Source organism: Enhydra lutris, unplaced genomic scaffold (assembly GCF_002288905.1).
Source record: "Enhydra lutris kenyoni isolate GAN:26980312 unplaced genomic scaffold, ASM228890v2 scaffoldscaffold11, whole genome shotgun sequence".
Lineage (NCBI taxonomy): Eukaryota > Metazoa > Chordata > Mammalia > Carnivora > Mustelidae > Enhydra > Enhydra lutris.
In genome coordinates this window covers 36,240,654-36,264,564 of record NW_019154095.1, presented here as the reverse complement: position 1 = coordinate 36,264,564, position 23,911 = coordinate 36,240,654, and the positions used below count along the sequence as shown (strand labels likewise).

At 36.4% G+C, this 23,911-nt stretch overlaps 2 protein-coding genes across 2 annotated transcripts in view; both read right to left on the bottom strand.

Moving 5' to 3' along the window:
• LOC111144594 (disintegrin and metalloproteinase domain-containing protein 18-like) overlaps positions 1–11,081 on the bottom strand; it is a 99,338-nt gene extending 88,257 nt beyond the window's left edge. Inside the window, exons 1-4 of the mRNA XM_022498970.1 lie at positions 11,024–11,081; positions 10,641–10,723; positions 5,469–5,524; positions 224–302 (exon numbers count right to left, since the gene is read on the bottom strand). Of these exons, the coding sequence (XP_022354678.1) occupies positions 224–302; positions 5,469–5,524; positions 10,641–10,723; positions 11,024–11,081 (276 nt within the window). The remainder of the gene's footprint in view (positions 1–223; positions 303–5,468; positions 5,525–10,640; positions 10,724–11,023) is intronic.
• A 93-nt stretch (positions 11,082–11,174) lies between these two features.
• Positions 11,175–23,911, bottom strand: part of LOC111144479 (disintegrin and metalloproteinase domain-containing protein 5-like) — a 190,841-nt gene continuing 178,104 nt past the window's right edge. Inside the window, exon 24 of the mRNA XM_022498781.1 lies at positions 11,175–11,447. Within this exon, the coding sequence (XP_022354489.1) occupies positions 11,175–11,447 (273 nt within the window). The remainder of the gene's footprint in view (positions 11,448–23,911) is intronic.

The following is a 23,911-nucleotide window of genomic DNA, read 5'->3' as shown; positions in this document are numbered from 1 at the left end:
TAATAATTTAAACAACATTTTTGGATAAGAGATTCTGGAGTTCCAAATTTGAAAAGTAGTCATTCTATTCAATCTGCCTTCATAGTAATTGCCGCATTACATTTGGGCTTCTGATCTGTTTGCCCAATAATTCCGTGGGGCGGAAGGCATTCTTCTTCTTCCTGCCAATTGCACCTTAATGATACAAAAAACGTAAATCTACAGAGCATAAAAGAAAACTTACCTTTATAAATGAGGAATGTGGATACAATGTTCCTGATTTGTTGTATGCATACACCAGGAAATGAGGGTCTAAAAATGACCTAATTCAACCAAAGTAATAACACTTCATTGTAATAGTAACATTAACAAAAACAGAATCATGAAATTAAAATTCACTTTCAATATTACACATTCAAATATCCAAAAATTAAATGGACTCCTCTTTCCATTATCTCATTGCCTTCTGATAGCATATTTTATATAAGAAAAAATACTAAGCAATATAATCTATAGCAGTAGTGACACCATAATGACATAGATTTATGTATACTAGAAACCAGGACTTCCAGATTTCCATGGCAAAGTCTTCTTTTAGATTCAACAATCAATAAATCTCATAGCATAAATATTTGCTAATTTGTTAGTATTTTCTAAGAAGTAACCACAGATTGATAAGAAACAAAAAATATATATGCTTTTTCCATTATACTGTGATGAAATTATACTGTGGTGAAAACAACCCCCAAATTCTCAATGCTTCGAAACAACAATGAATGTTCTTCACAAGTTTATTGCAGGTTCAGCTCCACAAAAACTTCATTCTGGAACCTGGAAAAAGACATACCTCCTACCCCATGGAACCTATCTTTCTTGTAGCAAAAGGAGAAAAGAAATTGTAGAAGCATACAATAGTTCTTAAAGCCTTTGTTTAGAAGCAGAAGACTAGTGTTTTGCTCAGATTTCATAAGCTGCATGAATTCTACAGACAAACCTCATCTAAATGGTACCAAAGTGTAATCTTCCCACAGAGAATATAGTGATTGTTATGGAACAATCTGACCACTGTATTTACTGTTCGGAGACCACAGTAGTTATCGCCGGGAGACTACGGTTTCCCAAGGACTCCAACACCAAGGGGCAGTTCAAGGCCAGAATCAAAGAGGGACCAGAGCATTCATGGAGTGTGTACATTCACCATCACTTCTCTTTTTCCAATCCTGCTTCATCTTCTCTCATTCCTGACAGCTCTTCCTTTCCTCAAGTCAAATAAGAAAACTAGAGAGCTTCCCAGACAAAACAAAACATATTTATCAGCTCATATTCCACATATATTCAAGGGCAATGCCAAATGGCCTGTGTTGCTTTAGGTGCAAGTACCTGGAACACAGATTCTGGCCCAAAGGCAGAGCCACGTTTTAGTAACTAAGCAAGACAATGGAGGTGGTGGAAATGGGAATCCAGAAGCTTCTGCCAGGAAAATTCAACAGGTTTTTGATGAGCATAATTTAAAGGATAAAACTTTAGTTTGCAAGTTCATTCACCCTGGGTCCCTTTTTCTTTTACACAAAACAACAAAAAGTCTGCCTTAATCAGTGAATTAATAGAAATACACAGGTCCACTCAATGGAAAAAAAAAAAAAAACATGTAAGGAAAATGAACAAAAGCATAGAAGGCAAAACTTAAAAGCAAGTTCCTAATGAAACTGAACCAAGAATTTGGTTAAAGAAAATAATCACTATTTCAAGGAAAGTTAATAAGTTAAAAAGTTGATAAACTTTCAGAGAAGATTGTTTCAAAGAAAAAGATACCCTGAAACCAAATGATGAATCTGAAACTAAAATAAATAATTCAATAAATGTGTTAAAGAGAATTTGTTTGCAGACAACAGAATTAGAGTCCTAACCAAAAAAAGAACACATTTTGCTAGTAAAAAACACGGTCAAAATAAAGATTTGAAAATAGCTGGAGGAAAATCTATACTATAGAGGGAAGATCCATAAGACTCAGGATGAAACCATAGATTTCTGTAAAACTTTTAAAAATGTGAGTGATTTAAAACCAAAATGAAAAATTAAGGGATTTATTCAATTGTGAGAAGAAAAGGGACAATTTCAGATATGCACAGATTCAGAAAACATGCCATCTGAATAAAATGATCTGAAAATAATCTAAAAAATACCTACATCAACATAAAATCGCAATAAAAGGAAAAAATACAAAGGAAGTAGTAAAAAAACTTGGAAAATACAATACAGTTGTTAAATAAGTAAAGTGAAAACATTGGATTTACATCTTAAATGTAAAAAGAATTTTAAAAATACTATAGGAATATTATACAAATTCAGGATGTGATAGACACAGTGAGGAATCAAGTATTAGTATAATGATTATATGAATATTTCATTTTTATAGCAATAAATCCCACAAACAAAGGAAGAAGACAATCAATAGGTTAGATAGCATGTTTGCAACATATAGAAGAGATAAAGAATTAATATCTACAATGAACAAAAATTCCCACAAACTGGTCATGGGGAAAAAAAGAAAGAAAAGCAGAAAGGTAAGCCATAGATTGAAAATAAATGACCCAAAACAAATGAATAAAAAGGAAAACTGAAAAGGAAAACCAGAAGCTTCAGAGAAGCAATTCAATTAGAATAGTCAGTAAACATTTGAAAAGATACTATATATTATTAATAATCAGGGAAGTACATATTAAAATAACAACAAAATAGCATTTCTTATGCATTAACAAAAATAAGTGAGTGCAGATACTCTTTTTATTGAAAATGTAGAGAACAGAAATGTTTTTGAATTATCGGTCTGAGTGAAAACTGGGATAAACCCTCTGAAGTAAAAATTAGTAGATTATAGCACTCTTGAGAATTGTATCATTGATAATCCATCAATTTCACTGGTGTCGAGAACATCATGCCCGAAGACATCTATAATATGGCTTTTCTTACTATAAATACATAGGAGAATAAATAACAAATGAGATACAAACTATAAGAGACTCTTACTCTCACAAAACAAAAGGAGGGTTGCAGAAGGAGGGGGGTAGGGAGAGGGTCGTTGGGTTATGAACATCGGGGAGGGTATGTGCTATGGTAAGTGCTGGGATGTGTGTAAGTCTGACGATTCACAGACCTGTGCTGCTGGGGCTAATAATACATTATATGTTAATTTAAATAAATGAATAAATAAATAAAATCTTTTAAAAAATAATAAATGAGATATATATTGGATAGCTACATATGTATTTACAATCAATGAACTCATTCTGCACAAATTGGTATGAAAGACTCTCAGATAAAAATGTTACGTGCCGTGTCTGGGTGGCTCAGTCGGTTAAGCATCCAACTCTTGGTTTTTGCCTCAGGTCATTGTAAGGGCTTACTTAGTCAGAGGGAGCCATTTTGTTGCAGTAAACTTAGATTGACCCTGCCCCTCCCAGAGGAACTTACTTGCAAAGCCTAGATACAAGGGCGGGTCAGGCCAGGTGAAGACATCCAATCAGTGGGGCACACATATATCTACGAGGGTAAACTGAAATTCAATTGGCCACCCGTGTGTTACCTAGCAGTTTTTTCTGTGTGTGGCAGACTTAGCACGACTGTGCAGTTTTCTCTGTGTATTGCAATCTCATTGGCCACCTGTGTATAGCCCGGCTAAACTACCTCTATAAAAGTTAGTCTGTGAGGCTGGGAGGGGTCGCCTCTTTGCAAGAGACGGCCCTGAGGGGTCAGTATGATTCTTCATGTTTGGCACGAAATAAAGCTTTGCTTGACCTTCACTTTGTATCAGTCTTGCTCCTTTGATTACGGACCCTAACAGTCATGATCTCAGGGTCATGAGCTTGAGCCCCACTAGGGCTCAGCATTGGGCATGGAGCCTGCTTAAGATTTTTTCTCTCCCTTTCCCTCTGCCTCTCACCCCCATCAACTTCCCACAGTTTCCCTCTCTCTCACTCTCTCTTTCTCTCTTCCTCTGGCTTGGGAAAAAAAAAAAAAGTTATACAAACTGCAAACTGTTGCACAACAAGCACAACCACAAAACCAGAACCACATAATAAGTACTGTCATGAGTAAGTAGCCATAGTAATTCTGCTAATGGTGGCCAGGACTGCCCAATGGTTTGAGATTCAGATGAATGTTGGCTGATCTAGGGAATGATTAGGCCAATATAAAAAATATTAAACTAATACAAACTATGGCTTTTGTGTAATAATGATGTGTAGGATCAACAGTTATAACAAATATATCACTCTGGTGGGGTACATTGATAATGGGAGAGACTATACATGTGTGGAGGCAGGGGACATACAGAAACTTCCTGTACCTTCCACTCAATTTTGCTGTGAACCTAAAACTGATCTAAAAAATAAATATTAATTTGGAAGCGGGAAACAGGAAAAGGCAAATAGCCAGTAATTATTTGGGGAAGTTTTTTAGGGAAATATAAATTGACACAAAGATGTGGTATAATATTTTAGTACATCTTGAATGCTTTTGAAAATCTAAACTGCTACTGTCTCTTCAGAAACTGGCAATATCTCTCAAAAATCCTAATGCAAAATGTGACTAATAAGGAAGGTTGTTGTGAAAATTAAATCAGTTACTACATACAAATTGCTTGGAAATATGCCTGGCAATTGGTATGTGCTCTATGAATGTCTGTTACTTTTGTTGTTTGGGTTGTTATTATTATTATCTGTATTATTACTATTATTCATACTTTTTGATTCAGAAACTCATTGCTTGGTATTAAGCCTACAAAACAAAATATCTATTGCCTAAGAATATACATATAAGGATGTTTATTGCAGGACACTATAGTGACAATCCTTGGAAATAACTTTATTACCTTATTATTACGTGCAATACTACAGACTGTTACCTGTTAAAGAATGAGTTAAGATATATACACAGAGGAAGAAAATGAATACCATTATTAAACAAGACCTCCCAACAGCAAAACAGTATTTCCATTTCTCTAAAAACAAACCTTTTTGGTAGGTTTCTACAAATTTAAAAGAAAGGTGAAATTGGTAAATGGTGGAAAGATAGATACAAGGTTATTAATAATGGTTTCCTCACAGAGTGAAAATTTAAGATATTAAAAAAATGTTATATAATATCAAGTAAATTGTTTAAAATATAAATGTATAAAATGACATGAAGAACAAAGTTAAACATGGACAAATAAAATTATTGTCTTGATCATTACAGTTGTGGCTATATTTTAAAGAGTTACAGAGACTAATTTTCACTTATCTGGCATACATTAATTTTGCATCATGAAATTAAAATTTGACTCAATTTAAAAATCTCAAGATGAAGACTTGGAATTCTAGTCTGACTTTAATCACAAAGATGTAACACATTAAATATAATAGTCATGCTCTTATTTAGGCTCAACTTAGGGTAGTGAATAAAATTTCAGAAACTAAAACAACAGTATGAAAAGAAGAATGTCCACTTACTGTTTTTCAAGATGGAGAGTGTATATTTTCTGATCAATTTTGATGGCATAAGTGACCTACAGCAAAGTATTCAAGAAGAATGTAATTACTAGAAATTCTGAATTCTTAAAAATCAAAAGCCATAACTTCTTAAAATGTATTTACTTTCATTGAGACACAGATCATATCACACGTCTCAGAATTTTATATATATATATATATATATATATATATATATATATATATAAAATATAGACATAATTGTAATCTTCCTTCAATTTTGGAATGTATGACAGAATTGATCATAATTAAATTAATTAAATTTAAATAAAAATCAAAGAATCTCAATTTATTTCAAAACTAAGAACATTAGCCATAAAATTTCAATTTAAAATGGTTACATTTAAAAATGTTGAGTAATATTTGAAGGAACTTGAATTTTATTATCTTTTTTCTACTTTGCAATTTCTACCCCAAGTAAATTTAAAAATTAAAGATACAACACAGGTTCCCTTTTAAGATTAAAGAAAGTATCCCTAACTGTAAGAACACTCTTCTTCATCTCCCAGTCCTCTTTAGGAATTGCCTCAGCTACAGAGGGTCACCTCACACCGAGTCACAACTTTCTGAGACGGCCTACATTTAACGAGAACCCCCTCATCCCAACTCCAGATATTGAAGGGCCATGCTAGCTTCACATTTTGTTGAGAGTCGGTTGAGTCTCCATCTCCCCCTTCCCCCTTCCTCCCCTCCCCTTCCACAGAGGTTCATCACAAGAGCATAACCTAATAAACAGTCTTCACATGAATCTTCTCAAAGACTGCATCCTAAAGAACCCAATCTGTGACATCATCATAAAACATACATGGCATAGCACATGGTCAATGTGGGTAAATTTTCCACATTTGCAAAGAATGTGGATTTTGTCATTGTGTACTGTTTTCTGCAGAAGTCATTTTAAACATCTCATGTTCAGTCTTCTGCAAGCTTACAGCTATTGAAAAAAGTGTATTGGGCCATATGAGTGGCATAGTTAGTTAAGAGTCTGGGTCTTAATGTTGGCTCAGGTCATGATCTAAGGGTCATGATCTGAGTTGTGAAATGGAGCCTCACATCTGGCTCCCCGCTCAGTGCAGTCTGCTTAACTCTCTCTCCCTCTGTCCCTCCCCGTTCTATAAAATAAATAAATAAATCTTTTACAAAAATGTGTCAACTTCTCCCCAAATTATTGTGATATTATTTCTTTCTCCTCTTAATCTACAGTTCTCTTCATAACATATTTTGAATCTTGGTTATTGGGTACAAACAAGAGTAAAATTAGCAAAATTGCAAACAATTATAAAGTATGCCTCAATGTCATCTTCAGAATATGACTCAACTTTGGGGATGTAATTTCAATTTCATCCATTATCACTTAATATACATTATGACTGAGGATTTCTTCTTCAATCCATGAATAATGTAGACGTGTATTTTTATATTCCCATACACATTTTTAAAACTTTTTAAGATTTAAATTAATTGAGAGGCACCTGGGTGGCTCAGTGAGTTAAGCCTTTGCCTTCGGCTCAGGTCATGATCCCAGGGTCCTGGGATCGAGCCCCACATCAGACTCTCTGCTCAGTAGGGAGCCTGCTTCCTCCTCTCTCTCTGCCTGCTGCTCTGCCTATTGTGATCTCTCTCTCTATCAAATAAATAAATAAAACCTTAAAAAAAAGATTTAATTGAATTGTTATAGATACCGTATTGTCAATATTTGATTTTTAATGTTTTTCCTTTTGTCAGTTTTGTTGAATAATCTGCTTATTCCCGAGAAGAATGTGTATTATAACTATAGAAATAAAGGCAAATTATAGCTGGATTAGAAAAACACTATCTTTACTTCGGGGTTGTCTAGATGTTTAGATGTTTCTGACTCCCAGCTAAGACAAAGGCAGTGAGATTTGTAAGGTACTTTTTAGGGTTCAAAAATTCTCTTGGCCAAGGATAGCTTCTTTAGTGTTTCCCTACCTAGTTTGATGAGGCTGGCTTGGCTACTGAGAGAGTCACTGAAAGCTTTTTAAGGAGTTCTCCAAAAGCCAAAATCCACCCCTCCACGACTAAGTCTTCTTTTTTTTTTTTTTTTTTTTTTTTTTTTTTAAGATTTCACCTATTTACCTGACAGAGAGAGATCACAAGTAGGCAGAGAGGCAGTCAGAGAGAGAGGAAGGAAAGCAGTCTCCCCACTGAGCAGAGGGCCCGATGCGGGACTCGATCCCAGGACCCTGAGACCATGACCTGAGATGAAGGCAGCGGCCTAACCCACCGAACCACCCAGGCGCCCTCCACCCAACTAAGTCTTGTTACTTCAAGCAGAGACTTGGCTTGTTCCAGAAGCACAGAGTTTGGGTTCATACGGATGTTTCTTGAATTCCTGATATTTGCCTGAATTCTCTTTCTCTTGCTGCATCATATGCTTTGTCATTACAAAAAAGCCTCATGGTTATACCCTGTAGAGTCTAGTGAGTCCTAGCGAACAGCAGAGAGGAAAAAACAATAGATTCACTGTGATGGGTTCACTTCTGTATAAATCCATCAAATAAAATATCTTATTGCTCAAATTGTCTTTATCTTTCTGAATCCTTTTATGAATTTGTAACCAACATTTTTGAAAGATATATGAAAGTGGATTTGAAAATTTGTCCCTCTAGTGCAATCAATTCTTATATATGCTGAGAGCATTTTTTTATATTGACTGCTCATTTATACCAATCGATAAAAGATATGAGAACCAGGAAATCCAAGGATATTGCTAGTCTGACTGCTGCAAAACTTATTCTTATCCATTTCCTCAAGAACATTTTTAAATATATCCAAATTTAGAATTTTTATATGTTCTTAGTGAACTGAATATTTATTAAGTAATGATGTTTATCCCTCATAATGGTGTATGGATGTGTGTTCTAAATGTTGATTTTTTTCTACTTTTCTCATGGATACTTGTGTTTGCTTTTGATTAGCATTTTCCCAGTATATATCATACTCCTTTAAACAGTTTAAACTCTCTGGATATTTATTTTTGGTATAATGGCTTTTATGAATACATAATCGCTGGATTTTTTTGGTGCCATAAAGGCAAAGAGACCACCCAGTCTATAAAACCTGCCCCCGTGTCTAACAATTTTCCAGTTAGCAATTCAATGCTCCTCTGCGATGTGGACACTGAGGTTCCAATCCTTGGATTCCTATCAGATCCCTGTGTGTCTTTACATCAACACTTTTTTCTTTTTTTTTTTCCTTTTTTTTTTTTTTTTTTCCCTGATAGACAGAGATCACAAGTAGGCAGAGAGGCAGGCAGAGAGAGGGGGGAAGTGGAGCTTGATCCCAGGACCCTGGGATCATGACCTGAGCCGAAGGCAGAGGCTTTAACCCACTGAGCCACCCAGGCGCCCTAACACTTCTTTCTTGAAAACAAAGTGTCCTAACCAAAACTTCTAATTCCTATAAAAAGGGGCAAAATCAGTAAGAAATTAACAAGAAAGAAAAGATTCAAATAGGCTATATATATAAAGGCATGTTATCTTAAGACTTAGTAAAAAAAAAAAATGCCAGTTAAAACTGAAGTATTCATTTTCATGCTCACATTAACAGAAATGAGAAGCCTGAATGAAGCTTGGCAAGCCCTCTAGAAAATAAGTGTCATAATTCTTTTCTTTGTTAGTGGGAGTCAACTTACACAACTTTCATGAAAGACATTTTGTGATATTTATCATTTTTCTTTAATGACCTGCCCATTGATCCTATGAAGATGACTATTCAAGAAGTCTTATAAAACTACATGTTTGGGTGCCTGGGTGGTTCAGTGGGTTAAGTGTTTGTCTTCTGCTCAGTTCAGGTCCTCATCCCAAGGTCCTGGGATCCAGCCCTGGATCATCAATCTTTTTGCTCATCAGGGAGTCTGCTAATCCCCCTCCCTCTGCCCCTTCCTTTACCCCTTCCTCCGCTCTTGCGCGCTCTCTCTCTCTCTCTCTCAAATAAATACAATCTTTAAAAACTACATTTTTAAATTTGACAAAGAATGATGTTATAGCCATATAATGAGATAATTGTGCACTTATAAAAAATAATGACAAAGCTGTATTTATGATCATAAAAGTAAATTCTAACTTTATAAATAAATTAAAAGCCAATTAGCACACTCATATGTTATTATTAAAAATATATGTGTAGGAGAGTGCATGTCTCTAAAATTTCATTCAGTTCAAATTCAGTTCAAATAGAAACCGAGACAGACATTCACTTTCTTAACTCTTTGTGCTCTCTAGATTTAACTTTACAATGTACATGCTATACTTTTTAACCAGATTAAAAATACTACATTAACAGGGTTATATATGCCTATATATGCAAATATAGACATGAAGAAGTTATATACAGTCATTTTAAAAATCATGTTACAAGGTCAATATTAGTGTGACCTCATAAACACAGAATAAATATTTAAACGTACATACTTTCTAGGAAAAAAGTCCAGTAGATCTATATATCATTTTGTGTGATAGGAATTTGGGGTACTTTTTTCTCAGTCAGTTTTTAAAATGTTTCATAATATTCATTGGAAAATGAAAAGAAAAATCAAAACTCTTACTTTCATTGAGACAAAATGACTCTTTAACACAGTAACTGGAACAAAAAATTTCAAAGGGATGTGCATGAATTGATGTGGGTCATGTAGTCCAATAAAAATAAAGCACTCATTTTAAAAAAGTGATTTCCACAGGATGTCTGGATGGCTCAGTTGGTTAAGCCCCCGACTCTTGATTTCGTCTCAGTCATAATTTCCCTTCAAGAGTTGGAGCCCCCCCCCATCAACTTCTTTATTTATTTATTTATTTGACAGAGAGAGCACGAGTAGGCAGAGATGCAGGCAGAGAGAAGGGCGGAAGCAGGCTCCCCGCTGATCAGAGAGCCCGATGCGGGGCTCGATCCCAGGACCCTGAGATCATGACCCGAGCCGAAGGCAGAGGCTCAACCCACTGAGCCACCCAGGCGCCCCCCACCCCATCATCTTCTTCCCTCAGTGGGGAGCCTGCTTCCGATTCTCTCTTTTCCTCTGCCTCTGCCTCTAACCCCACTTGCACACACACACACTCTCTCTCTCTCTGTGTCTCAAAAATAAATAAATACAAATTTAAAAAGTAATTTCTTACTTACCTGCGTTTCTGAAACTTCACCATCACTGGTATTTGTCTCAATCTTCCGTGGCACTGTAATTTGTAGAAGCGATGGTTCAAGATCTACAGTAAGGAAAGCGTGTGTGAGCGCTGCCTAGTGCCTGGCAGCATCCTTCTTCCCGTGTCCCGTCACATCCCATCACTCTTTGAACTTCCAAGCCCACCCCCAAACACGCACACAGGCACGCAAAGTCAGACTTAGTACATCAGCAGCAGGCCAGGATGCTGACTCTAAGCCGGCTCTAACAAGACACCGGGCTCTCCCCAGCCGGACCCGGGGTTCTGGAGCAAAGTTCTGGGGCCCGCCAAAGCCCAGAGGCTCTGCGACAGGTGGCCCTCTATGGGGCAGGGTCCTTCACTCACGATGGCCCTTGGAGGTCAGCCGGCCCAGGCCTGAGAGGATCAGCAGGAGAGACAGCATTGCGGGGCCTGCCGGCCTTGCCACGGTGATGGCTGTTGGCTGTGAAACGGCGGCCGCGGCTCCCGCGGGGCCCAGCGTTCGCGGCGGGTGGGGCTAGGGTCCGAACCGTCTGAGGAGAGGCGGGGGGGAGGGCGGGGCGCGTCTGCTTCGGCCACCGCCGCCCTCTCGGCGGACTCGCCCGCGCAGCCGCAGTCGCAGTCCAGGGCGCCCACGCACCGCACGCTGCGCGGAGAGACCGTCCAGGGGATGTACCCGCCGGAATATCCTGCTTCCCTCGCGGGCTTGAGTTTTATTTTTCAAAACGCGGAGATTGGAAACGCATTCCGGGATGACGTGAGGGTCGTAAGTGCATCTTCTGCAGATGGGCTATTTGCTGGTGAAGTCCTTGGCAATGTTAACAGTCCACGTCGTAGTTTTCTGGCACAATGACTGAATTACTGTGGGGAAGGAAAACAGAAAATGGTAATTCACCATATGTTTGGTAGCAGACAGTTGCCTGTTTTAACCGTATCTACCTCTGAATTTATGATTTTAGCCTCAGGTCAAAATAAACAAACACATGCACGCACGAAGAGGGAAAAAAAGGTATCTAAATTCTTCAATCATAGATAACTTTGTTTCTTAGAAAACTCTTTGGTTTAGGAAACTAAATGAAAAGGTAAATATGGGATGGGTGTGTCTGTGTGTTCTACCGCCTCAGTATTGTTTTGTAATTTAAGTATTAGGCCAAAAAAAGAAAAAGAAATCACAGCTATGAAATGATCCTGAAAGAACAACTTTATTTTCCCATTATTTATTTATTCCATTGTGTATAACTTAGCTTAGGATGATCTGGCTAGTAAAAGATTAAATGTAAACCTTTTTTTCCCATCTGTATGGCATTCACACATGGGAAGGGAATAACTTGGTAAGAGCATTAATTTTCTGGATAAATATGCATGTTGTGACTTGCATAATTTCAGTTTGCAAGGACTTTTTTGCCAGACAATTCTTAAGTACTCCTTCCATGGAACACTGAGGCTTACATTCCTTACATACACTCCTTACATATTTATGCACAAAATCAAATGATTGTTTTCTCAGTTTATAAATGGAAAAAATAAAAAGAAATGGAGAAGGCTAGCCATGTATATATTCCTATGTAATGATTTTCCTGAATCTAATTTTAGTGTCTATTTATCAAGAAAATATTGGTATAGGTAACAAATGATAACAGAAGGAACTTAACTTAAAAATAGCCAGTTCTGGGGCGCCTGGGTGGCTCAGCGGTTAAAGCCTCTGCCTTCGGCTCGGGTCATGATCCCAGGGTTCTGGGATCGAGCCTCACATCGGGCTCTCTGCTCGGCGGGGAGCCTGCCTCCTCCTCCTCTCTCTCTCTGCCTGCCTCTCTGCCTGCTTGTGATCTGTCAAAAAAAAAAAAAAAAAAAAATAGCCAGTTCTTCTGGGTGCCTGAGTGGTTCAGTGGGTTAAAGCCTCTGCCTTCAGCTCAGGTCATGATATCACGGTCCTGGGATGGAGCCCCGCACTGGGCTCTCTGCTCAGCAGAGAGCCTGTTTCCTCCTCTCTCTCTCTGCCTGCCTCTGCCTGCTTGTGATCTCTATCAGATAAATAAATAAAATCTTTTTAAAAATAGCCAATTCTGCATATTTCACTGAAGTATTTATAGGCTAATCATTTAGTTTGGTTGCAATCTATGTTGTATAGTATATTTATTTAATTTGAATATTTCTATGTATCTTAAAGTTAGTATTTTTATCTTTTTTGCCAAATTATATGAAAATTGATGGGATTAACATATGAAAATTATGTTGTTCTTAAACTTTCTTCGTGATTGTCTATAACCTGATCAAACTTTTGAAGTCTAGTATATATGTTATTGAAGGGATGGTAAGTATTAAAAGATTGTTCATGGTTCTACTAAAAATCTCTGTTGTTCAGTCAGGTAACCAAAAAGAAAAATATATATTTATTATCTAAATTCATTATTGTGTTTGCACTGTTGTTACTGACTGCTCATTTTTTTGCTGGGCATAATTTACAGGCACTCACATCATCCGAATTTAATTCAATAATTATTTTTTACATGCTTAGTATAAGGCTGAAACCAGACAGATACCAAAATATGTGTGACAACCTCCCTGTCTCCCAGTACCTCAGAAAGTAACAGAAAACTGAACATGTACAAGAGATGCCACAGCTAGAAATTTAAAAATTTGTGTTAGAGGGATATTTAAAATTCTCTGGGAATACAGCTAATATAATTTTGTTTTCTTTATAGATATCAAAGTGAACCTGTGAGCCATATAGATTTATACAGATGTTAGTGAATTTTAGGACTTTATTCTTAAATAACTTAAATTCGTCCAAGAGCTTTAAGGCAAATAAATAATGAATTTTTGTGTTAGAATAGTAACATAATAGTTTGGGGGTGGTGGGATTGAAATAATGAGGACTAGAAACAATAGGTTCATTGAAGGGAATTTTACATAGTTTAGGCCAAAAATGTCTACAAACTCAGGATTAGAGTGGGAAGAGAAACGAAAGTAGTAAAAATACTTGAGAGATATTTAGGAAGAAAAATCAGCTTGTTGAATAATTTAATGTGGAGGTTGTTGAAATGTTTGAGAAGACTAAGGCACTGAACTTAGAGGGGCACCAATTTTTTTTTTTATGGCCTTACCTATAACTTTTCAGAAAATTATCTTCAGTTATGATTTTTGTTTATATTTAAATTTAACTTTTATTTAAACAAAGTCCCAGTTAGTTAACATACACTGTAACATTAGATTCAGATGTATAATATAGCGATTCAACACTTTCACACAATACCCAGTCCTTATCACAAGTACTTTCCCTAATCTCCATCACCTATTTCACCTATCCTCCCATTCCCCACATTCTGGTAACCATCACCTATAGTTAAGAGTCTCTTTCTTGCCTTGCCTCTCTCTTTTTTCCCCTCTGCTCATTTGTTTTGTTTCTTAAATTCCACACACAAGTAAAAGCATATGGTATTTCTTGTCCACAGATTGACTTATTTCACTTAGCATTATGCTCTTGCAAATTACAAGATTTCATTCTTTTTAATGGCTGAGTAATATTCCAAGACCACTTCTTCTTTATCTATTCATCATTCAATGGCGAGCTGTTTCCATAGATTGGCTATTATAAATAATGCTGCTATAACATTAGGGTACATTAATTCCTTTGAATTCGTATTTTTGTATTCTTTGGGTAAATACTTAGTATGTAATTTCTAGATCATAAAGTACTTCTATGCTTACTTTTTTGAGGAACCTCCACAGTGTTTCCCATAGTGGCTGTACCAGTTTGCATTCCCACCAGCAGTGCAAAGAGGGTTTGCTTTCTCCACATCCTTGCTCAAGAAACACCTATTGTTTCTGTGCTGTTGATTTTTGTCATCTAACTGGTGTGAGGTGATATCTAACTGTAGTTTCGATTTGCATTTCCCTAATGATCTTTGATGTTGAGCATCTTTTCATGTGTCTGTTGGCCATCTATCTGTATGTCTTCTTTGGAAAAATGTCTATTCATGTCTTCTGCCCATTTTTTAATTGGATTCTTCATTCTTAGGGTGTTGAGTTGTATAATTTATATATTTTGGATACTAATCCTTTATCAGATATGTAATTAGCAAATATCTTCTCCCATTCCATAGGTTGCCTTCTAGTTTTGTTGACTGTTTCTTTCACTGTGCAAAAGCTTTTGATATTGATGTACTCCCTTTAGTTTATTTTTGCTTTTGTTTCCCTTGCCTCAGGAAACATACCTAGAAAGATGTTATTAAGGCCAATGTCAAAGAAGTTATTGCTTATGTTCTTCTCTAGGATTTTAATGGTTTCCTGTCTCAAATTCAGGTCCTTAGTCCATTTTGAATTTATTTTTCTGTGTAGTATAAGAAAGTACTCCAGTTTCATTCTTTTGCATGTTGCTGTCTTGTTTTCCCAACACCATTTGTTGAAGAGACTGTCTTTTCCCCATTGGATGTTTCTTCCTGCTTGGTTGAAGATTAATTGACCATATAGTTGTGATTTAATTTCTTGGTTTTCTATTTTGTTCATTGGTCTGTGTGTCTATTTTTCTGCAAGTACCATACCCTCTTGATGACTACAGCTTTGTGATATAACTTGAAGTCCAGAATTGTGATACTTCAGTTTTGTTTTTCTTTTTCTGGATTGCTTCGGCTCTTCAGGGTCTTTTGTAGTTCCATACAAATTTCAGGATAGTTTGTTCTAGCTCTGTGAAAAATGCTGTTGGTATTTTGATAGGGATTGCATTAAATGTGTAGTTTGCTTTGGGTAATGTAGACATTTTAACAATACTTGTTATTTCAATCCATGAGCAAGGAATGTCTTTCCATTCCTTTGTGACATCTTCAATTACTTTCATCAGTGTTTTATAATTTTAAGAGTACAGGTCTTTCACCTCTTTGATTAGGTTTATTCCTAGGTGTCTGATGGTTTTTGATGCAGTTGTAAATGGGACTAATTATATTCTTTTTCTGCTTCTTCATTATTGATGTATAGAAATGCAACAGATTTCTGTATGTTGATTTTGTATTTTGCAACTTTACTGAATTTGTTTATCAGTTCTAGCAATTTTTTGATGGACTCTTTAGGATTCTCTACATACAGTATCATGTCATCTGGAAATAGAGAAAGTTTTACTTCTTTCTTGCTGACTTGGATGCCTTTTATTTCTTTTTGTTTTCTGATTGCTGAGGCTAGGACTTGCAGTACTATGTTAAATAACAGTTGTGAGAGAGGACATTCTTGTCTTATTCCTGACTATTGAGGAAAAGTTCTGTTTTTCCCCATTAAGAATGATATTAGCAGTGGATCTTTCAGGGATGGCCATTATTATGTTGAGGTATGTTCCGTCTAAACCTCCTTTGTTCAGGGTTTTTATCATGAATGGATATAGTACTTTGTCAGATATTTTTTCTGTATCTATTAAGAGGATCATATGGTTCTTAGCCTTTTATTAATATGGTATTTCACATTAATTGATTTGTGAATATTAAACTACCCTTGCAGTCCAGGAATAAATCCTATTTGATCACGGTGAATGATTTTTTTTTAATGTATTGTTTTTGCATCCATTTTCATCAGGGGTATTGGCATGTAGTTCTCTTTTTTAGTGGAGTCTTTTTCTGGTTTAGGAATCAGGCATTATGCTGGCCTCATAACATGAAATGGGAATTTTCCTTCCTCTTCTATTTTTTGGAATTGTTTGAGAAGAACAGACATTAACTCTTCTTTAAATGTTTGATAGAATTCCTCTGTGAAGCTCTCTGGCCTTAGACTTTTATTTATTGGGAGGTTTTTGATTACTTGATTTAATTTCTTTGCTGGTTATTGGTCTGTTCAAGTTTCCTATCTCTTCTTGTTTCTGTTTTGGTAGCTTATAGGTTTCTAGGAATTTATCCATTTCCTACAGTTTGTCCAATTTGTTGGCATATAGTTTTTATAATATTTTCTTATAATTGGGAGCACCTGGGTGGCTCAGTCTTTTAAGTGACTGACTCTTGGTTTTAGTTCAGGTCATGATCTACGGGTAATGAAATTGAGCACCATGTCACATTCTGTGCTCAGGGTGGAGTATGTTTGAGATTCTCTCCCTCTCCCCCAACTCTACCCCTCCCCCAACTCATACACTGTCTTTCTCCAAAATAGATAATTAAATAATCTTTAAAAAATGTCTTTAAAAAATAATCTTTTAAAAAAATTCTCTTGTAATTGTATTTCTGTGGTGTTGGTTGTTATTTCTCTTCTCTCACTTGTGATTTTTATATATTTGGGGCCTTTCTCTTTTCTTTCTTTTTTTTTTTTAAGATTTTATTTATTTATTGGAGAGAGAGAGAGAACACAGGGTGAGAAGGGGCAAAGGAGAGGGGAAAGGTCCCAAGCAGACTCCAGGCTGAGCATGGAGCCCAGTGCAGGGCTTGATCTCATGCTCCTGAGATCGTGACCTGAGCTGAAACCAAGAGCCAGATGTTTAACCGCCTGAGCTGCCCTGGCACCCCTCTTTTCTTTTTGATAAGCCTGGTAAGAGGTTTATAAATTTTATTAATTTTTTCCAAAGACCAGCTCCGGGTTTCATTGAACTGCTCTATTGTTTTCTTTAGTTTCTCTATCATTTATTCTGCTGTAATTATTATTTTTTTTTCTTCTGCTGGCTTTAGGCTATCTCCTTTAGGTATAAGACTAGGTTGTTTGTTTGAGATTTTTCTTGCTTCTTGAGGTAGGCCTGTATCGCTCTCCCTCTTAAGACCATTTTGCTGCATTTCAAAGGTTTTGGACTACAGTGTTTTCATTTTCATTTTTTCCATGTACTTTTTTTATTTCATTGTTTAGTAGTATGTTGTTTAACGTCCATACATTTGTGGTCTTCCCAAATTTTTTCTTGTGGTTGACTTCTAGTTTCATAGCATTGTGGTCAGAAAAGATGCATGGTATGACCTCAATCTTTTTGCATTTGTTGAACCCTGTTTCATGACCTAATGTGTGATGTATTGTGGAGAATGTTCCATGTGCACATGAAAAGAATGTATATTCTTCTGTTTTAGGATGGAATGTTCTAAATATATCTGTTAAGTCCATTTTTCCAGTGTGTCATTTAAAGCCATTGTTTCTTGGTTTATTTTCTACTTAGATCTGTCCATTGATGTAAGCAGGGTATTAAATTCCCCTACTATTGTTGTATTATATTCAATGAGTTCCTTTATGTTTGTTCTTAGTTGTTGTATATATTTTGGTGTTCCCATGTTGGGGGCATTAATATTTACAATTGTTACATCTTCATGTTGGATTGTCTCTTTTATGTTTATAAAGGGCACTTCTTTATCTCTTGTTACAGTCTTTGTTTTAAAGTCTAGTTTTTATGAGATGAGTATTGTTACTTGAGCTTACTTTTGACATCAATTTGCATGATAAATGTTTCTCCATCCTCTCATTTTCAATCTTTAGGGGTCTTTAGGTCTAAAATGAATCTCTTGTAGATAGCATATAGATGGGTCTTGTTTGTTTGTTTTTTTAATCCATTCTGACACCCTATATCTTCTGACTAGAGAATTTAGTCTCTACATTCAAAGTAACTGTTGATAGATATGCATTTATTACCATTTCATTCTTGTTTTGTCATTATGTCTAGAGTTATCACTTTGACCTCTCCTTTCCACTGAGTTACCTATAATATTTCTTGCTGGGTTGGTTTAGAGAAAGTAGTTGAAGAATACCAGTATAAGAAATCATCAGATTACTGGGGAAGAAAGCAAGAGAGTAAAAAAGAAACAAAGAATATGTCTTCAGTGTATTTCCATTTTTTTTGTGTATGTTCTCTTCAATTTCTTTCAACAATGTCATATGGTTGCATCTCTACTAACAACAAATGTGTGAAAATAGATAGTAAAATGCATTTCAGTTTATAATTTCTAGGAAAATTAATATGTTGTTTGACATCTATATGCAGGAAATTTAAAAATGCTGATTAAAGAAATAAAATCTAAATAAATGGAAAGATGTGTTCATGAGTTGGAACATTTAACATAGTAAAGAGGTAAATATCCATACTACCCAAAGTGATCTACAGATTCAACACAATTCCTATCAAAATTCTAATGCTGGTTTTTTTTTTTACAAAAATAGAAAAAACAATCCTAAAATTCATATAGAACCAAAAATGACCTTTAGGAGCCAAAGCAATCTTGAGAAATAGGAACAAAGCAGGAGGCCTCATGCTTCCTGATTTGAAAACATTAAAAAGCTACAGTAATTGAACAATATGCTACTGGCATAATGACAGACACATAAACCAACAATACAGAAGAGAGAGCACAGAAGTCATCTCACACATATACAGTCAACTAATCTTTGGAAAAAGAACCAAGAATACCCATTGTTGTAAAGATAGTGTCATCAACAAATAGTGTTTGGAAAACTGGATATCTACAAATACTTAAATACTTAATTGCAAGAGCTGAAATTGTATGCTTCTAACTTCATAACAGCAGTCCTGGCTATGACACCAAAAGCACAGTCAACAAAAGCAAAAATAAACAAGTGAGACTATATTAAACTAACAAGCTTTGGAAGAAAGGAATGAAGGAAGGAGAAAGGAGGTATGGAGGGATGAAGGGGAAAGAAAGAAAAGATGAAGTACAAAGTGAGAGAAAATATTTGTGAACTCTGTATCTGATAAAGGATTAATATCTAAAATTTTCAAGAATCTCCTATAACTCAGTAGCAAAATAGTGATGTTCAGCATCAGAAATCATCAGAGAAGTGTAAATAAAAACCACAATGTTACTTCACATGCATATGGTGGCCATTACAAAAAAGAAAAAAAAAAAAAAAAAAACACCTGGCAAATAATGAGTGGTGATGAGGATGTGGAGAAATTAGAACCCCATTACACACTTTTGGTGGGAATGTAAAGTGGTGCAGCTGCTATGGAAAACTGGGGAATTTCCTCAGATTAAAAATTGAACAACTATATGGCCCAGCCATCCCCTTTCCAGGTTATTTATTCAAAACAATTGAAATCAGGATCTCAAATAGATACTTGCATTCCATTTTCATTGCAGCAATATTCATAAGGGTAAAGTAATGGTACAATCTACATGTCTGTCAACAGGTTAATGGATTAAAAAACTGTGATATATACATATAATGGAGTACTATTTAGCCATAAAATAGAAATTCTGTCACATGGTACAACATGGATCAACCTTGAGCACATTATGCTAACTGAAATTAGCAAATCACAGAAGGACATATACTGCATGGTTACAGTTATGTATCAGGTATCTACAGTAGTCAAACTCAGAAGGACAAAGTAGAATGGTGGTGGTTGTTGCCAGGGATGGTGGTTGCCAGGGCTCAATGAGTTGCTGCTTATTGGATTTATAATTTCAGTCATGCAAAATAATCTCTGGAGATCTGTATATAACATTGTGCTTCTGGTTAACAATACTGTTCCACTAAGAATTTTGAGAGGTCAGATTTTAAGTTATGTGTTTTTTACCACAATAAAAAAAAAAATGTTGAAGTCCTAACCCTTGATACCTATTGTTCATTCTAAATCCCACTCCTATTCGTCTGTCTCCTGGAAAATCTCCATGGCTTCCTGATGATATAACCAAAACTTTATCCTGAAGTGCCAGAACCCTTAATAATCAAATGTTTCTTATTCCAGCATTGTTGGACATGCCCAATCACAGTTATAATAGGACACACTCAGGTCTATATCACATGGGTTCCACCCATATTCCCCCCTGCCTCCCCCTTGGGTAAAAACACTCCCAATTCTTACCGCTAATAAGAATCCATTATCCCTGCCAGTATAATGACTCTTATTTTTTTGGTTGTTTGTTTTTTTGTCACTGGCAACAAGTTAAAAATGCCGTTAGCAGCTATCCTTGTATTTTAATTAGAAAGTTAGAACTTTGCTATTTCTTCTGGAAAGAGCCTACCTCCTTTGGCCTCCTACCCAAAAATCCCAGAATGTGAGGCAGAAGCCAAAAAGTCCCCCATTTGCGCATTGGGAGAAAAGGTAGGTAGAGCCACTACTACTTCCACCCCTATGTTCACATTCTATAGTCTTTCCTATTAGTGACAAATTAGGAATTCTGGATTAATAAATATATTGCATCCAAATGATTTTGTATTAGTCATGGGTCTTTTCAGAAACCAAACTAATAAGATATCTATATACCTACATAAAGATACATGGATTTTTTTTTAAGATTTCATTTATTTTCTTGACAGAGAGAAAGAGCACAAGCAGGGGAAGAAGCAGGCAGAGAAGGAGAGGGAGAAGCAGACTTACCACTGAGCAGGGAGCCCGATGCAGGGCTCAATCCCAGGACCCTGGGATTATGACCTGAGCTGAGGGCACATGCTTAACTGACTGAGCCACCCAGGTGCCCTGAGATACATATGAGATTTATTTTAGAATTGTCTCACGTAATTATGGGGGCTGAAAAGTCCCCTGATCAGCCATCTGCAAACTGGAGAAGCAGGAAAGCTGGTGGTATTATCAATGTCTCATGACTCTGAAGACCTGAGAGTCAGGTGCTAATGATGTAAGCCCTTTATCTGAGTCCTTAAGAACAAGGATTACTGATGTCCAATGGCAGGAAAAGATGGGTGTGTTCAGCTCAAGCACAGAGCAAATTCATCCTCTTCTAGCTTTTTGTTCTATTCAGATACCTAGGAATAATGTTTTACTACCTATGGGCATCTTACAGCCTCATCAAGTTGACACATAAAATCAATCACCAAAAAAATCAACACATTATTTTAGAATACTTCCTTCAATCTGGTGCTTCAATTTCACTTTTAGGAAGTTGTTCAAGAGGTCTTTGAGGCTCAATTGCGCATTATGAGAAACACTGGGTCTCATGGTCATGGGCTCCTTCCCGCACCTTCTTCACTGTGAAGTGGTTGATTTGGTCAGATGCTAAGCAAAGTGGGAGTCTATGCCAATGGGTTCCATTATATTACTAGTTATATCAGTATTCCCATATACAGTAGCACCAACTAAGGCTCTATAGGTCGGAAAGGTGAACAAATACTTGAACAAAATTGATAGAACAGACCTCTGGCTTTTCCAGTATAGAAGAAGTCCTAACATAATCAACTTGCCACTAAGTTGCACCCCCCACACACACACAAAAGTGCTAAATTGGAGCTTAATATTGGTCTCTGCCTCTGACAAGTATGACATTTAGAGGCAGCAGTAACTGTATTTGCTTTAGTACGTGGAAATATAAGTATTAGTCCTATACATAGCTAACATGGCCATGCCATTTATATGCCCATCTTGACATTCCTGGGAAACTAGGTTTATAGTACCTTTCTAGTAATAAATGTTTTCTAGTAGGTATTAATATGTGATACAAAAATATTAACACTTTGTACCTACTCCCATAGGTGGGAGTAGCTACATGCCTCTACACCAGACCTCCTTGTCTCCAATGCTTTAGTACTTTTCAAGCCCATAACCAGAAGTCCAGGTTATTTATTGCCTCACAGATTTGAATTCACTATTCAGTATCTGTTCTGCAATAATGAATTCTAAATATTTTATCCATTACAAGTGAGGGTGACGCTAAACCTTGCCATTAGAGGACACCAAGAGGCACACTAAGGAAAGAAGCAATTCCTCAAGTGTATTGTGTTTTACTTTTGCCTATTCCTGCTTCATAGGGAATTAGTAGTGTCAGGGAATGTGAACATGGTTGTAAACTATTACTGTTGTGAATGAAAAATAATATATTCCCCAAATCAGTGGGCACATACCATGTGCTTGAGATTTTATTAATCACTTCCAGAAATGACACTACATCTACAGTTGACCCTTGAGCAACACAAGTTTGAACTTCTCAGGTCCACTGATAAGCAGATTTTTTTCAATAAATATATGTATAGTAGTGTAAATGTATCTTCTCCTATGATTTACTTAATATTTTTTTCTCTAGCTTTATTGGAATAATACAGTTTATAACACATATAACATCCAAAATACATATTAGTCAAGTGTTCATGTTATAAGTAAGGCTTCTGGTCAGCAGTAGGCTATTAGTAGTTAAATTATGGGGGAGTCAAAAAAGTTCCACATGGATTTTTAACCATAAGGGAGGGAGGAGGTTTCAGCATCCCTAAACCCTGGGTTCTTCACGGGTGAACTGTACTGTTAGATATGGCAACAGTCTGATCATTTATCAGTTTCCATATGGTTTCTGCAGGGACCAGCCTGACAAATTAAATAAAAATATGATGGATACTATCACCCCTGCATTTTAACACTGATACTGATTTCCACTACCTCCTGTCCTTAAGATATGTTTAGGTTTGGGTTTTGGTTTTTGAGTACAGTTGACACAGAATATTATATTAGTTTCAGGTGTATAACATGGTGATTCAGCAACTATGTGTCATGCTGTGCTCACAGGTGTAGCTACCATCTGTCACCATACGAGATACGTTATTTTTGATTTACTATCTTGGCCAGGGGTGATGGCGTAAGAGGTTTACTTTTGGTCTTTCCTACTAGGATAGCTATTACTCCACAGGTCAGAGATTCAGTGTGGGATTACTCTAACTGTATATCAATTCCAGGTATGCAATAGAGAATTGGGGAAGTGAACACTGGAGGGATCTATAGACCCAGGAGGCAACTGTGAACCAAGTTCAGCCAATAACCAATTTATTACCTGGTTCTCCTAGTTGTCATGGAGAACTAGGCTCAAATGATACTTTGAGTATCAAAATCAACCCATAATTTGTGTCAATTGTCCTTAAAATATATTGCCAATCCCCTTCTGCTAGGGTACAAACACTTGAGTAATTGGTAGTAGGTTCCTAGAAAGACGGGAGGAACAATAACGTTTATATTTCAATGGAGGTAGAGGGTCTGTCCAACAAGGAATCCAGCCATATTCTCAGTTGATGGGCTTCAGAACTAAAAACCGGTTCAGGTCTGGGAATTGAAACTCCGTGATTGTGACATTTTTTTTTAATTGTGTTATGTTAGTCACCATACAATACATCATTACTTTTTGATGTAGTGTTCCAAGATTCATTGTTTACATATATCACCCAGTGGTCCAGGCAATACATGCCCTCCTTAATACCCACCACCAAGCTCACCCATTCCCCCACCCCTTCCCCTCTAAAACCCTCAGTTTGTTTCTCGGGGTCCACAGTCTCTCTTGGTTTGTCTCCCCCTCTGATTTCCCCCAATTCACTTTTCCTTTCCTTTCCAAGCAAGTGAAACCATAAGATAATTGACTGTCTCTGCTTGAC